General features: G+C 40.3%; 1 protein-coding gene across 1 annotated transcript; it reads left to right on the plus strand.

The window, feature by feature from the left end:
• Positions 1–2,468: 2,468 nt before the first annotated feature.
• NR2E3 (nuclear receptor subfamily 2 group E member 3) lies at positions 2,469–13,411 on the plus strand. The gene is made up of 8 exons (XM_066589941.1): positions 2,469–2,523; positions 5,132–5,282; positions 7,108–7,211; positions 7,331–7,579; positions 7,935–8,116; positions 8,789–9,029; positions 10,544–10,649; positions 13,279–13,411. Exons 1-8 carry the CDS (start codon positions 2,469–2,471, stop codon positions 13,409–13,411), a joined length of 1,221 nt encoding a protein of 406 aa, XP_066446038.1.
• Positions 13,412–17,858: the final 4,447 nt, after the last annotated feature.

Consider the following 17,858-nt stretch of genomic DNA (forward strand, 5'->3'; position numbering starts at 1 on the left):
CAAGCTGACAGCTCCGAGAACAAAGGAGCTGTATACAGAAGACATCGCTCCAGCTGTCTTTTGCATGCCCCGCTCAGAGAGCTCAGCTGTATAACAGCTGAGCGCTCTGAGAACACAGCAGCTGTATACAGAATACAGTACTTCAGCTGTCTTCTGCATACCCCGTTCGGAGCTCTCAGTTGTATACCAGCTGAGCGCTCCGAGAGCACAGCAGCTGTATACAATGGACAGCACTCAAGCTGTGTTCTGCATACCCCCCTTGGAGCGCTCAGCTTAATATCAGGTGTGCGCTCCGAGAACACAGCAGTTTTATACAAAAGACAGTGCTCCCACATGCGTTCAGAAAATCCAGCTCGAAATCATGGCATTTTTACCGCAATTTCGAGCTGCGTTTTTGAATGCATGTTACAGCATTTGACAGTGCTTTTTAATGCACCCATCATTGTGATAGGTGAGGAGGTGTGTTAAAAACTGCAAAAAACGCCAAAACAGAACAGGCAGCTCTCAAAGATCGCATCGTTAGAAACACCGCGTTCCAGCTCAGGTCTAAGTAACCCCATTAAAGTCAATAGGAGCATTGTACCGCTGTTAGCACGGTGCTCAGGACAACGCACTAAAACGCCATTTGCACTGAGAGATGATCGCTCAAATGATAGTTTGAGTGACAGTTTTGAGCAATCTTTTTTGCATAGTCTATAGTAGTTAAGTAGCTAATTAAGAGCTATGTAGGCAGAAAGGGACACCACCTCTATCACTCGGCGAACAATACAACTGTTCTGCATAAGCAAACAGCTGTATTCTCCATGATTACAGCTCGCATCCCGCTGTGAACTACCAGCAGGACACAAGCTAAGAGAATATTATCTGCGCTGCCGACTGTGGTAACAGCCTGCACCACTGATAAAAGTTAATCGCTCAATTCAAGAAAACTAGAACGACTCGTGCACGAAAACTGCCCGATGTCCATGCATTTAGACGGAATTTTGAGCGAGAATTGTTGTCTAAATAGGCCTTAATAATGGTAAAAAGTGGTGTGTGTATGTGTGAGTGGCCTAAGGGGCTGCAAAGTAGTTTTCATGTAGTGTAGGAAATGAGTCATGCTTGGAAAGATTACGCCAAGGGGCTAGATCATGTATGGAAATTCATTTTGCAGCTGTAGGCAGCACAATTTAAGTATAGGTATGAAGGGGGGCCCCGAGCTGAACTTTTGCACCCAGGCCCCTGAGCCTTTAGGTACACCCCTGATAATGCCTCCTTAGTCCCAGTCAGTGATGCCTCCTTTAGAAGTAATGTCCCCGCTTGTCCCTTATATATAAAACCACCTTTAGCCCCCATTATATTTAATGTCAGCTTTAGCTGCCATTATATATAACTCCAACCTCCCCCTCATTAGATATAATGCCACCTTTAGCTCCTTGTTATATATAATGCTACCTGTAGTCCCTGTTATATGTAATGCCACCTGTAGCCCCCCTTGTATATCATGTCAGCTGTAGCTCTTCTCCTTGAATATCTGATAAAATAAAAAACTGTATATACTAACCTCCTGAGTCACTACCCGGCCACTGGTAGTCAACACCACTCTATTCCCCGCTGACTTTTTCAACGGGAATAAATCCCTGGTCTCACCAATGCTGAGGCTGGGAATGTTTGCAGATTCTGCAGCAATTCTTTCTGTGTCACATGATCGTACAATGCAGAAGTCAGAGGGGACAAAGCAGTGCTGACTACCAGCGGCCAGGGACCAACCCAAAAGGTGAGTACATACCCTTTTTTATTTTATTAAAAATGCTTTAAAAAATATTAAACTTAATGGGGCCCAACTGCTGTGCCTGACCCAGCAGCCCGGGCCCCTGTAACCTGACCACCCCACTGGGATTTCTCCTGTTGCAGTGAATGTGGGACTCCCGGCACCCTGCCTTCAGCATCTGGCCCCCTAGCTATGTTCATTCCTTTGGGAGTTGCTACAAGAGAAGTAGCAACTTTGATGCAAATTTTTTAGTTGTGGAAAATCCACAGCAAATCCGCCATGTGTAAAGGTACCCTTAAATTCACTAAATTCCTAATGTGCATAAAGTAGAATGGAGACTTCTTCACAGGGGTAAAGATGATGGCTCCACCTTCTCTTAGATGGTAAAGATTAAGAGGATGACAAGAGGCATCTGCTTACACAGCGTTAAGAGCTAATCTCCAGACCTAAAGAAAACTCCTGAAGAGAGGCAAGGAACAAGAGAAAGATAAACCACTCCATCCTTATTGCATCTATCCTGTAACGTCATCTACGTCTTGGATCTTGTGTTTTGTGAATCGGCGAGGGATGAGTTGTTCCATACAGTTTACAGCTTAAAACCAGAGAAAGGGAATTCAAAAGTCATAGTGACACTGTTCACACCTTTGGAGCTGAAAGGAGCTTACAAACTGATAAGAGGAGAATCATCCAAGGAACTATTATAGAAAGTTAAGGTGAAATGAGTTCACCCACAGGCTCCGTGCTTAGTACCAGTGCAGAAGACAGTCAGTCAGGTAAGGAAACAGGATTACTTTTTTATACCTAATGCCATTAATTTTTCCAAAAACAGTGTTAATACTGTTAAATTAGCTTAACGACAGTAAATCAATATAATTTATTCTATATGTTAGTTGTCTTATAACCAAGTCTTTAAATAGTGATGTTTGTAAATGTGTGTGCAGCGGGCCAACATCTGCATAGAAATTGTATAGTAGATTCTTCCCATGAACTTGAGTCTTAAGGCTTCCATTAGGGTTATCATTTTTTTTACAACCTCATATTCCTGTATCCGATATTTCATGTATTTTTGCCTAAAAACAAAGAATTTTAATTATTTCGATATTTTTTCAAAAAAGCTCACCCCAAAAATATAATTGGGATATATGGATGTATGGAGAATCTCTATACATTCATTTATTCAATGATATGATTTTGGGGTGACCTTTTCTGAGAAAATATCGAAATAACAATTAAATTCTTTGTTTTTAGGCAAAAATACATGAAATATCGGATACAGGAATATGAGGTTGTAAAAAATCTTATAAACCTAGTAGGCATACACCCTAGATAGAAAGAAGTAGGTTGGTAGTTTGAATGATCAACTAGTGAACAATTATTACACCAGCGCAGCCATACACATTTTACTGTCTTTCAAACTAGCCGTACATATGGGTGACACTGGACAAAGGAAAAAAAACAACATTTTACTGTCGGATGTTCCTTCTTGAAATAATCATTTGTGTAGCGGCTAACTGCACTACATACTGTCAACTACTACCGTAGCAGCTTTCTGACCAAAATTGTGAAGAATGACAACTACTTTTCTGAAGATGAGTGTCTTAGGTTGGCTTCAATGATTGTTGATACATTTCAATGAACGTTTGGTTTGGCCAACTTTGGACTGTGTATGGTCACCTTTATTCCAATATGCAGGCAGATTAACTGTAAATACATATATGTGTGTATACTTGAGACAGATCAGAATGTGAGCGCCACTAAGTGTGAGTGATACATTATGTGTACATTACTGCAGCATATGGGAAAACCTGGATACATGTTACTACTAATGCAAATGTATATGGTACTTGTGAGCAGATGTACTGTATGTCTACAATTACATGTTTTTAGTGGACTGAGGCTACATGCACGTGAGCAAGAATCTTACGCAAGTTTTGTGCGTTGCGAAAGTATGAACTCTTTACTTTTTAATGGACTTATGCACATGAGCTTTTTTATTCCCTCACAGTGAGGCTGCGAGGTTAAAAATCACAACATGTCCTATCTTTTGGCGTTCCCTCAGAATGCCTCGTCCTTTGTTTTCAATGGGAACTTTAAAGAAATCACATGGCACTTGAAAGCCATGCGATGTGCATGCAAGTGCAATGTGCTATTTCCCATTGAAACCAACCATTGAAGTCAATCGTCTGATGCACATGAAACACTCCCCCGAGGAACGCGATTTCACAGAAGTGATGCGAGGCATTTTTGTATAGAAAACACCCTGCATCTGCATGAAAAATGGTTTTGCTTTATCCTTCAAGAGCTTTAGTATTCTAAGACTACCAGAACCCTTAAGTTAATGAGATCTTTCATGGTTCCACCAGTGTGCGCAGCGCCTTAACTATATAATGGAAAATAAAATGTGAAATGGAAATGTGTTTTTTTATTAAAATAGTGTGGAAACCGTATGCACAAACACTTGTATCATATATTGCTTTGCTCAAACGCTGCTTGTTCTGCAAACGTATAACACCAAAAAACATTAGAAAGGTTTATAGCCCAAAAAAAAAAAAAGAGAAAAACTCACATTGGCAATTCCACATATGAAATCCACAAGACACATACAAAATGCTGAGGAAAAATGCTGTGCAGACATTTAAACAATGTATGTGCAGCAGTCTACTTTTCCACCCATAGGAATACAAAGTGCAAACTAATTAAAGCAAAACTGTCTGTGTGAATGTGACCTTAGACTTCTGAGCAATCAAAGGGTGCAAGGATGCGCTCATCGTTCTATGTGTAACATTAAAGGGGTTGTACTAGAATTTCAAGTTATCCCTTATCCACAGGGTAGAGGATAATTTGCTGATCGGTGGGTGTCTCACCACTTAGACCCTCGCCAGTCTCAAGAATAGTAGTTCCGTGTTCCGCATTGTCCTCACTGCAGGGTTACTGCACCCCCACAGTGAGGAGGAGACTGATGGAAGCACTGATCGAGTAAGAGCACCAACACTTCATTCACTTTCAGTGACCCCCATAGTGAAAGGAGAACAGGATACAGGAGTGTTGTTCTCGAAATTTGTATGGGTCCATCAGCAGGTTATTCCCCTGGGTTATATTCACATGTGGCAGATTTGCTGCAGAAGTTTCTGCTTCTTTTAGAACTGTTTTAATAGGGTTTCAAAAATCCATGTGCTGGAGCCAACGCAGCACCATTCACATAAATAGAACTGAGTTTCAGAAGTGTCTGCAATAAACAGCTGTTCGTGAATATATCCTTATGAAACTTTGCTTTTTGAACTCTGAAATGTTAAAATAATACTTCAAAGGCCAAATCCAATGTCAAACTTCATTTTAAAACGCATTAAGCCAAGAGTTCACAGATTCCCTTTTTTCTTGCAGTTCCTAGCCCTGCACCCGGACCTGCACCCAGCCCAGCGCTACTGTGCCGAGTGTGCGGGGACAGCAGCAGTGGAAAACACTACGGGATCTTTGCTTGCAATGGTTGCAGTGGATTCTTCAAGAGAAGTGTCCGCCGAAAACTTATCTATAGGTAGGTGGCAATTACTAGTCAGTGAGGCGTTTGGTTATGTTACAAACTATGGTGTCATATTGGATGCGTTCCAGACAACTCAGAACTTAAGATCAATGGTGACCTTTTAGTATATTTCAGAGTGGCAATCTTACTGTCAGGCCATGCTGAGGACTGGCAGTAAAACTGCTTCCTAGTTGATTTGATATAATAGGGCATTTCATAATCAGCAATATTATCCAAAACAGATCTCACATACTCTCTGACAAGTATTGTGTATGGAAAGCAAGCGCATTATTAACGAGCCATGGCTGCAGTGAGTGCAATGGATCATCTAAAAAAGGGAGATAGGAGAAATGTGCAGCAGCAACATGATGCACTACAAAACTGTCTCTGCCCGTACTTATAGGTCCATACTGAAAAACATTGGCCTACTTAACCTTTCATTAAGAAAGGATCAAACAATTTGGAGGACTCCCTGCAAGCCTGTACTACATGGCCACCCATTAATTTGAGTAAGCATCAGGTAATCCCACATTTCGTTTGCAACTTTCTCTGCAAATACCAGCTTTTCGCCAAAGAATTCAGCAGCCAAAACTGAACATGTACCGGTATCATAACAGATAATTGCAGTGATGCAATTATGGTGGTGCCTCAATATACATTAGCCTCAGGTTGTTATATTTCCAGCATATTATGGTTTTTCCTAGACCATCTTGAAACCGTCTTCCACACGCAGCAGAATCAACCCTGCCATTCTGTGGCATGTGTGATTAACTGGTAGACTGAGCTAATCAGCATGGGCATCTCACTGGTCAAACATCTGTATAAGTGACCGCCTGCGCTGATTTGCTGTGTAGTAGTGCCGCTGTACAGTACAGTATAAAGCTCTATGCAGACAGCTGTATTTTTTATCCAGATTTTGTCCGTGTATTTCACGGAAAGGACATAGGACCCATTTTAACCTATGAGCCTACACGCATGTGAAAAAGTACTTTTTCCACACGGACCAAAGTTACAGACATGTCTCCACAGTTTGGACAGCCAACAGGTCGGTGCCCATGTGCTGTTTGATGCGATTGCGTACAGCTGTCTGAATGCAGCCTAATACTACTTTGCGCTACTTTTATTTTTTGGTCATGCTGTATATGCTTACAGAACCCTGAAGAAGCTTCTGTCCTCAAAATTGATTTACAGCTACCAGCAGGTTTTTCTGATTCTTGAAAGTACATGTATTTATTTATTTAGGGGGGGGGGGGGATATGATATTTTGGGGGTTTGGAAAGAATTACTAGTTTTCTATTATGGTCTTAAGCTACAATATTTTTATCTTGTAACAATCTTTTTAGAGCAAGTGAAAATTGTAGCTCGAGGGATCACTGTATATGGTTGAAAATTACTTTTTCCTGCACAGTTTAGGCTTATTAGTACATTAATTCCATTTTTCATCCTGCTGAACTGACTACACTGCCGAAGCTGTCAGATAGAAGGGTCATTTCTCTGTGACATATGTATAAAATTGATCTTTTTGGCAACCTTTGTTCCCAATTACACTTCTGCAAATAATTGATCATTACATCCATAGACATTACCATGTTCTTACTTACAGAAGATATTTATGCACAATATTGTAGAAATGCTCCACACCTTAACAGATCGCTATTGTGGCCAATAATCACTTTTTTATATAGTTTTTTACAAAAGGAAATCTATACAGTGTGAGATTTATTGAGATATATATATAGTTTTAGCAGATAGATAATGTATATTAAGTAACTCTCTATCTCATGCATAGTGGTTTAGTGGTTGACTATGGCATGAACTTCTCCTTTCTATTATGTTACAGGTGTCAGGCTGGAACTGGAATGTGTCCAGTAGATAAAGCACATAGAAATCAGTGCCAGGCTTGTAGGCTAAAGAAGTGTCTCCAGACGGGCATGAATAAAGATGGTACGTTTTCTCTGTATATAACTAGATATTAGTTGGAGCTATTACAGACTATTCTTTAATGTACTCAGTGTCGGCTCTTCTATCACCTCATAACTATTCTATTGATCTCTTATTTGTAGCAGTCCAGAATGAGCGTCAGCCTCGCAGTACAGCTCAGATTCGCTTAGACAGTATTGACCTGGACACAGAGAGTCGTTCCGAACACTTAGCTACAACTCGAGAGCCTCCTCCACCATGTCTACAAGGCAACAACTTACGGACCCCTGTTCCAAATTCAGTATCAGGGACTCTAAGCCCACCACACAATCACAGATTTATGGCCAGCCTGATGACAGCAGAAACATGCGCCAAACTTGAACCAGAAGAAGGTATGATTATGAGAATTCAATATTAGTAGGAAGGGGATTTGGGTATGAATAGAACATAAAAAGTTATTTGACCAATCTACACATAGTGTACATGTCTGTCGCTCACGAGTTTACTGGCATGGTAGATGAAGACTCTACTCTCACCATGCACACAACAGATAATGAGGTCCTACATAGTGATATTACAGTTTGAGTGTTATGTGGTCTCAGCAAACTGACAGGTGTTGTTAAGCTTCTTATCTGTAGGATAGATTATATCAGCACAGATTTACGCATATATAAAACAATAAGCTACCGTGAACTGCTAGATAACCCTAGAACATGCCAGCTTATGGCTCTCCCTTCTTTCTTCTAGCCGATGAGAATATTGATGTTACAAGTAATGAGCCGGAACGTACACCCAGTGACTTCCAGATGTCTGCATTCATCACATCCAGTCCTGAGGGGGTGTACGAAACCTCGGCTCGGCTTCTCTTTATGGCAGTGAAATGGGCCAAGAACCTCCCAGTCTTTTCTAACCTACCGTTCAGAGATCAGGTAAGTCACAAACTGTAGCAGCTGTCCCATTACATTTAAAGCACAGTCTATATGAAATATACCCTAGAGAGTAAATACTGTTAATGGATATGGAAGGAAAGTAAGGTTTTTATACAAGCCACACACAAAGTGTCTTTTCTTCGAAAACACGATAAAATACATTTTCTTGTGGTCAAAGTCTAGGGAAAGATATGAGCTCTAACACGGTAACTCCTACTTTATAGTATCTCATCGATGCTTGGTTCAAAAGGGAAAGTAGGTAATATTGATGAGTGCATTTTCTTTCATCGAGATGGTTTTGTGATAAACTATAGGAGTGGAGTAACAGTAAAGAAATATGTTCCTGCTCTGTACTTAATCTATTCTACCACCACAGCCCCAGAAGCAAGAATCTGATTTTGCACTTAATGTACCTTCTCAGTAACTCACCAGAACCACAGGAATGGCTGCTATATGATGGCATACTATGGCTAGCTGGCAGTAGTAACGGTCATGCTCTTAATCACAGTTAAGTCAGTAACAGATAAAATAAATACATTCTGCCACAATGAAACATGACCATTCAGCTTCAGTTAGTGTTCACTGGAATGAGTGGCGAAGGAATTTCCAAAAACTTTGCAGCACAAACGATAGATTAAATCTTGTATAAGATATCGTATATTATTCCTGCAGGTAATTCTCCTGGAGGAAGCATGGAGTGAGCTGTTCTTGCTGTGTGCTATTCAATGGTCAATGCCCCTTGAAAGCTGTCCTTTGTTGTCTGTGCCTGACCTCTCATCCAATGTTCATGGGAAATCTGTCTCATCCAGTGTGGACATTCGAATCCTTCAAGAAACAATCACTCGATTTAAATCACTCAGTGTTGACCCAACAGAATTTGCTTGCATGAAGGCAGTGCTCCTCTTTAAGCCGGGTAAGTATTTTCTGACTTTTGGTGTTGCAGTTGTGAGACATCATGCGGTTGGGGGATTGCTCTAAAAAAAGATTTATCAATCTGGAGTATATGCTATAGATTAGCAAATAATGGGGCAGATTTACTAATCCTGTCTAATCTTTAGACAGTGTAAACTTAGTATTAAAATGTGCCAAATTTATCACTGGGGCTAGTTCTGGATGATAAATCTGATGCATCTTTAGAGACTTGTGTCTAATGTTTCATGACCTCTTGGTTGGCTTAGTTTATGCCGATATTATGCACTAAAGTTTTGTTGCGTATTTTACATTTAAGTAGCGTCTCCTGATGTGTGAGGTGCAAAAGCTGTCTAAAACACATAATAGATGTGAATAATATCAAATTAAAGGAGATGTCCCGCGCCGAAACGGGGTTTTTTTTTTTAAACCCCCCCCCCCCCCGTTCGGCGCGAGACAACCCCGATGCAGGGGTTAAAAAAACCACCCGCACAGCGCTTACCTGAATCCCGGCGGTCCGGTGACTTCAATACTTACCGCTGAAGATGGCCGCCGGGATCCTCTATCTTCGTGGACCGCAGCTCTTCTGTGCGGTCCACTGCCGATTCCAGCCTCCTGATTGGCTGGAATCGGCACGTGACGGGGCGGAGCTACACGGAGCCCCATAGAGAACAGCAGAAGACCCGGACTGCGCAAGCGCGGCTAATTTGGCCATCGGAGGCCAAAAATTAGTCGGCACCATGGAGACCAGGACGCTAGCAACGGAGCAGGTAAGTAAAAAACTTTTTATAACTTCTGTATGGCTCATAATTAATGCACAATGTATATTACAAAGTGCATTATTATGGCCATACAGAAGTGTATAACCCCACTTGCTGCCTCGGGACATCTCCTTTAAGCCAGACTTCTGGCACATTTAGCTTAATAAAGCTTTCCCAGTGTGTCCAGTTTTGCCACTCCACTTTCATCTCAAATGGCAATCTTATGGGGTCTCATCAGGGGTTTCCTCATGCCTTCCTCCCTGTGGAGTTTGGCTCATTAAGTTTGTTAGAACTATTAGAATATATCCGTAAACAGAAAAATTGTTGCAGAATTTTTGTGAAAATGACTTCCATAAATCATAATGGGATTGGTTCTGCATGAATTTTTGCAAGTCCCTTTCAGAGGTGCGGGACACTTCTAGGGATTTCTACAACAAATTTGCATGTAAATATACCTTTTTTCTTAGGTCTTATATTTATTTGTTTAGAATTTTACATAAAACCTAATATGAAATCAAAAGTTCTCTATATTTATGTGAATTAAGAGCATTTAACCAATCACATGTAGTGGTCTTACTGTATAATATCACCTTCATTATCATTTCACTGTTACAAAATTTGTAACAAAACATATATGATAAGCTCAGAATATTACATGCCACGGATTATATATATTTTTATTATGTAGACATTAAAGACCCCTTACATTTACTTTATAAAATGTAAATATAACATATATGTTATTGCTATATTTTAGAGACAAGAGGCCTAAAAGACCCTGAACAAGTAGAAAATCTGCAAGATCAATCTCAGATGATGCTGGCACAACATACAAGAAGTCATTATCCTACTCAACCTGTTAGGTAAATAATGAAAATATTACAAAAGTGTTTGGCTGGGTTCACTTGGTTTGGATTTATCTATCTTTTTGCGATTTCTGTGTGCTTTTTAAATGCTGTGAAAAAGGCATTTGAAAAGTCACACATATTTTGCGGTGAACTGTACAATTTTTTCAATCCCCGCATGATTCAGGTAGCCGGCTCAAGGTTGACTCAGCCTTCCATCCTTCTGAGGTCGGTAAAATGAGTACCCAGCTTGCTGGGGGGGGGGGGGGGGTAAAAGATGACTGGGGAAGGCAATGGCAAACCACCCTGTAAAAACAGCCTGCCAAGAAAACGTCTTGATGTGACGTCACCCGAGGAGTCAGTCATGGCTCGGTGCTTGCACCAGGGGACTTTACCTTACCATACAATTTTTGTAATGCATTTTTGGCTATGTGGCTTGTACATGTAAAGCAAACTGTTTCAATGTGCATAACTTGTATGAACCACACATCTTAAGTATTAATCCTTGTATTAATCTACAGCATAAATAGGAAAGTTATGGATTTAAAATCTGCAGAGTTTTTAAAAAATGCAGCAGATTCAGTGTGGTTATGTTCCGCTCCATGTGAAGCAAATTTTTAAAATCTGCTCCACATTGCTTGTACTATGAATGGTGCAGAATTTCCTTAGCAAATTCCGCAGCATTTGCAGCCTGTTGAATCTGGCCTAAGTCCGTGGTAAAACCAGTGTGATTTTCTTATAACGCCTTAATGAATACTCATACACTTTTTTGGCAGCAGTCAATAAGAGGCCTTGTTCTGATGCAGCACCACAAAAAGGTGCATGCATCAGAATAAGGCCTCTTATTGACTGCTGGAGGAGTGGATGCTCGGCTGTTGGATAACAGCCTGGCACTAACTCTAACAGCAGGGAATGGAGAAACATCTGATCCCTGCTATTTAACCCTTTACATGCTTCGATCAATGCAACCATAGCATGTAAAGGGCTGACGGAGAGACGAGACTCCCTCTGTCACCCATCAGATCCTCACAATGTGATCATGGGTTTCTATAGCATTTGGAGGCTTGAAGATGGCCTCCAGGTTTACCAGCTACGGTGGACTATAAGGCTCAGCCTCTGGCTAATCTTCATAGGTTTTATAATACACTATATATAAAGTATAGCAATGTGTTATAAAAATGATCAAAAGTGATGAAATTCAAGTCACCTAGTGGGACAAAAGTAAAAAAAAGAAAAAAAAAATCTGTAAAAATACAAAAATTATTAAAATTAAAAGTCAGAACCCCAACTTTTCCTCCTTAATATGTTAAAAAATACACACAAACCATCCCAAAAATTGGTATTGCAGCATTGTAATGACCCAAGTAAAAGGTTAGCACATTATTTAACCCACATAGTGCAAGCTGTAAGAAAAAATACAGAAAACATGGCGAAAATAGCTAATTTTGCCTTTCTGGCGTTACAAAAAATTCAAAGTGATTAAAAAGTCATATGGATCAACAAATGGTACTGTTAATAAAAAGCCTGCATCCTGCAAATAGAAACCTCACACACACAGCACCGTTGACAAAAAAAAAAGAGAAAAAGGGGTCTTTGAATCAGGCGATAGAAAAAAATGCATAAAAAAAAAACTTGCAAAAAAAGACATACAAATTTGGTATCGACTTAATGACACCGAGCCACGGAATTATTTTAAAATATTATTCATACAACATGATGAATGCTGTTAAAAATATAAAACCATGCCAGAACTGCAGAATTTGTCAACTGTGCCTCTAGAAAAAAATGGAATTAAAAAGTGACCAAAACGTTATATGTTACCAAAAATGGGATAAATGAAGACTAACGCTCATCCCACAATAAACAAGCCCTTACAGAGCTCCATTGATTGAAAAATATAAATGCTATGGCTCTTGGAATGCGGCCACAGAAAACACTTTTTTTTTAAGTGTTTTTGTATACAAAAATAGCAAAACATAAAAAAATGTATAACTTGGTATCACTGGAATCGTGCTGACCCAGAGAATAATGTTATCATGTCATTTATTCTTCACGCTGCACTCCATAAAAAAGAAACCCAAAAATCAAATGGCGGTATTATTTTTTCAAATCCCCCTACAAAATATAAATAAAAGTCATACAATACATTACATGTACCCTAAATTGATGTAGTTAAATATACAACTTGTACCACAAAAGACAAGCCATCAGATGGCTTCGTCAATACAAAAATTAAAAAGTTATAGCTCTAAGAATGCAACGGGAAAAAAAAGAAATTAATTGGTCATTAAGGCACAAAGAGGCCTCAGTACGAAGACGTTAAAATGTGTTTCAAGAACACAAAAAAAAGCATAATTAACACATAAAAAGAAACACTGTGAATCCAACTTTCTAACTCTCCTATAGTCGATTATAAACAAGATATCACAAATCAGTTTCACACTTGAAGGGTTTATCATTGAGTTCCTTAGTTTAGTGATGATCTGTACTGCCCAGCTCTGTTGTCACGGCTCTTTTGCGTCCTGGATCTTCTCGATAATAATTGCTAATGAATGGATCGTCTTCATTTTCTAAAATATTAGCTCATTCTCTAATAATCCTACTGCTCTATGGACATCTAATTTCTAATGCTTTTTTTCTCTGTCAGGTTTGGAAAACTACTGCTCCTTTCTCCATCTCTCCGATTTATCTCGTCTGAACGCATTGAGCTTCTGTTTTTCCATCGTACTATTGGCAACACCCCTATGGAAAAACTCCTTTGTGACATGTTTAAGAATTGAATATGTGAGAATAAAGGGCTGCTAACATAGCACTAAACTACAAGGGTATTTATTGCAGATCATTACAGGATGGGAGAGTTGCAAGGAGAATGACCTCTGAGTGTTAACTGCACTTGAGCACAGAAACACAATCCCAAAAACACAGGCTATGACCCCCTTTGCATTACAAAAGGTCATTTAGGAGAGACACAAAAAGTTATGCCCCATATATTAGATGACATAAGTGCTATACGTCCTGTGCCACATTGGGAGAAAGGAATTTAACATTCATGTATGATAGCTTAGTGATACTGCTGTAATTCAGTCATATTTCTTAAGTTCTATTCTGAGGTGACACAGTCCTAGATTTGTAACAATTTTGACTCCAGGGAATTAAGTAATTGCTCTTAGTACATGGCGCTGAGATAGTGATATGTGCTTCACAATCCAAACCACATCCATATGTGTCTTATCTTACAATCTGTGAATTTTCATGCATTATGGTCGTAGGCGTGAATTTGTGTATTTATGTTTTACAGCTTGTATATAAAAATAAATGACTTTTAACATGTAGATTCTTACTATCTGCCAACGGGAATGTGAAATCATGTATCTGATTGCAGCTGAAAGGTTCAATACTTTAATGGCAAATGTGTTAAAAGGAGACATAACTAGGCTACTCACACAAAATGAGTTAGACCTGTGGGGGCTCTGGCAGTTGTATACTGCTATCTTGTCCATTAAATGGGATTATCTGGTTATAAAAACTTATTTTAAAATACTGTATTGGGTGTGTTCACACATTACTAATTTCCTGCAGAGTTTGTCACAAATTTTGGTGCCGATTTGCTGTAGATTTCACCTCTTTAATTGAAAGTTGAAGTCTGCTGCAGATTTGCAACTAAATTTGCAACAAAATCGGCAGCAAATCAGTGATGTGTGAACACACCTTTAAGGAATTCGGAGTTAATACAGTCGAAAGTCCCCTGTTTAGAACACTTGTATATTAGCTAGAGTGAATACAGATAGTCTCTCTTCATTGCCCAGTGTATCCATGTATTGTATGTATCACTTCATTTCACCTGTAGTGGCGCCATTTCATTTTCTATTTATAAAGTAGTTTTTAAAAGATGGTATTAATAAATGTGCCCCGTTGTTCTCACGTATAGATTTATATACAGCAGAGATTTACTTGAGTCGGTGCACTACTGTACAGCCTTTACAGCATGTGTATGAGGCTAAATGCAATAATGCCCAGTCATTGTTACAAGGCTTGTATAAACAGTCTAACATTGACTTGCAGGAATGCTGCCTTCCAATAGGTGGCACTGCAGAGGTATTGTTCCATTTCCCTTATTGCATATTACACAGAGAAGCATGAAAGGCCTTATAAGTCTCCTCATTCACCTTCTAGCTGAAAGATAAGGAGAAAAGATAGCGTTCCCGACCTTTGAGGCTAAATGCTTTGCAATACTGCTGCATAACCAATAGGTTGTAGTTACTTAAAGGGGTTGTCCCGCGCAGAAACGGGTTTGTTTTTTTTCAATAGCCCACCCGTTCGGCGCGAGACAAACCCGATGCATGGGTTAAAAAAGAAAACCGGATAGTGCTTACCTGAATCCCCGCGCTCCGGTGACTTCTTACTTACCTGGTGAAGATGGCCGCCGGGATCTTCACCCTCGATGGACCGCAGGTCTTCTGTGCGGTCCATTGCCGATTCCAGCCTCCTGATTGGCTGGAATCGGCACGTGACGGGGCGGAGCTACGAGGAGCCGCTCTCCGGCACGAGCGGCCCCATTCAGAAAAGAAGAAGACCGGACTGCGCAAGCGCGTCTAATCCGGCGATTAGACGCTGAAAATTAGACGGCACCATGGAGACGAGGATGCTAGCAACGGAACAGGTAAGTGAATAACTTCTGTATGGCTCATAATTAATGCACAATGTACATTACAAAGTGCATTAATATGGCCATACAGAAGTGTATACCCCCACTTGCTTTCGCGGGACAACCCCTTTAAATTCAAAAGTTACCTGGGAAACTTTTCGAAGGCTCTATTTACACACACTGTTGTAATGCATTTTATGTAGCATTTTTATTAGCTTTATTTTTTAAGTAGCCAGATTTTACTTAAAAGGGCCACTTCAGTGAATTTTTTCCCCAATTGGTATGTAGCTAGCCCTCGGTGAATATAAAAAAAAGTTAGTATTACCATGGTTAGTTAGTCCCTTCTCTCTGAAACTTCTGGCTTCCTTCTCCTCGAGTGGTCATGTGATCTCAATTTTGATTAGCTGAGATTTACTTGGATCTATGTGTTCTCAAATTAGTCAATTATTCAGTCAGCATAACTCTTGTTGAGATTACTTGGGACCTTGTCACATAAGCTGTTTACAGAGGGACACAGACACTCCTATCACAGTTACTGATGATGATCATGCAGTTATGGTCTGAAAGTTATTTAGGTGCATACAGAAGCTAATAACAGTGTCCTCCCCAGCAGGCAGAGATCATAGAATCATAGAATGGTAGAGTTGGAAGGGACCTCCAGGGTCATTAGGTCCAACCCCCTGCTCAGTGTAGGATTCACTAAATCATCCCAGACAGATATTTGTCCAGCCTTTGTTTGAACACTTCCATTGAAGGAGAACTCACCACAACCCGTGGTAACCTGTTCCACTCATTGATCACCCTCACTATCAGAAAGTTTTTTCTAATATCTAGTCTGTGTCTCCTCCCTTTCAGTTTCATCCCATTGCTTCTAGTCTTTCCTTGTGCAAATGAGAATAGGGCTGATCCCTCTGCACTGTGACAGCCCTTCAGATATTTGTAGACCGCTATTAAGTTTCCTCTCAGCCTTCATTTTTGCAAGTTAAACATTCCCAGATCTTTTAACCGTTCCTCATAGGACATAATTTACAGACCGCTCACCATCTTGGTAACTCTTCACTGAACTTGCTCTAGTTTGTCTATTTCTTTTTTAAAGTGGGGTGCCCAGAACTGGACACAGTATTCCAGATGAGGTCTGACTAAGGAAGAGTAGAGGGGGATAATGACCTCACGTGATCTACACTCTATGCTTTTCTTAATACATCCCAGAATTGTGTTTGCCTTTTTGGCTGCTGCATCACATTGTTGACTCCTGTTCAGTCTATGATCTGTTAGTATACCCAGAATTGACAGCGGCATTTTAAGGGTTAATAGCCGCTAACAGCCGAACAGCCTCATCATTGATGAGGAGCGCTAAACGCCAAAAAATAGAACAGACACCGCTCGAAAATCACGGTGCTGGAAAGCGCTGCGATAGAGCGGCTGTCTAAGCGGTCCCATTGAAAACAATAGCAGTATACCGCGATTAGCGTGGTAAAAAACATCTATGTGAGGGAGGCCTAAGAGAAATGCATTTTATTTACAACAATAATTTCTATGGAAACAAAACATAGTTATTTTCTCCTAAGAGAGGATTTAGTAGCAGTTCGGTATTTTTTACGGTCTCCAGCAGCGATCTGTAAAACACATTGTTTCATCTCTTGTGAGAATGTTCTTGTAATCCTGAATGAGTTTGTCGCCTCTTTCTGCAACGTCATTCACAACAACCGTCTTCTCTAGTTTTTCAATTCCACTTTTGTAACCAGGATCAGCCTTCCATTAAGTGCAATGATAAAGCCCGATAACGTTCCCTATGTATAACGCAGACCAAAGGTGCACAGCCTTAGACATAGGGGACCATATTAAAAGTAATGCCGCCCTTAACAGCAATGTTACTTTTAACGCAGGTAAAGTACAACGTTATTGTGCAAATCACATGACATACTATTATATTATGTGTGAATTATGTTATCAATTGAAGCACTGGCTTAACTTGGCAAAAGCAATTAAATTAATGAAAACGCATTAATTTCCACTTCTAGTGCTCAAGATCGATAAGGGTCGCTTCGCAGTTGTCTGATTGAGCGAACATTTTGCACAGATCGTTTTTTTGTTGATTGGAAGGAGATAGGTGGGTGCTAAACTTTTGGAAAGTTGAAAAATAAGGGCCACCCTAGGACGGGCGCATTTGCATTTTGAACCAGGAGCGGGCGTCCGCCTTCGGATTCTTCAGCAAATACTGCCCGTAACATGCTATGGAAAATAGCTTTTCGTTGTCCACGAGCAGAAATCAATTGCAATTTTCCACTCATGGAGGGACAATCACAGCATGCTCTAATTTCGGCGTGGATTCCGCGCTGACAGCTTCCATTGAAGTCAATAGAAGTTGTCTGATCCGCGGTCCGTCCACAGCTGTCACTACGACTAGACCCGGAATCCGCATCACCACCTACCGAGGACATCTATATTGTGCATGTGCGCCGGCCGACACAGCTGCATTACAGATGAAGAACACTCTGGACAGGTACACAAGGGTCACCGGGTCGGATTCGGCTGCGATCCTTTGTGAAGTTTTTTTCTATAAGATTAAGACATGAAGATGC

This window comes from Eleutherodactylus coqui, chromosome 2 (assembly GCF_035609145.1).
Source record: "Eleutherodactylus coqui strain aEleCoq1 chromosome 2, aEleCoq1.hap1, whole genome shotgun sequence".
In the NCBI taxonomy this organism is placed as follows: Eukaryota; Metazoa; Chordata; class Amphibia; order Anura; family Eleutherodactylidae; genus Eleutherodactylus; species Eleutherodactylus coqui.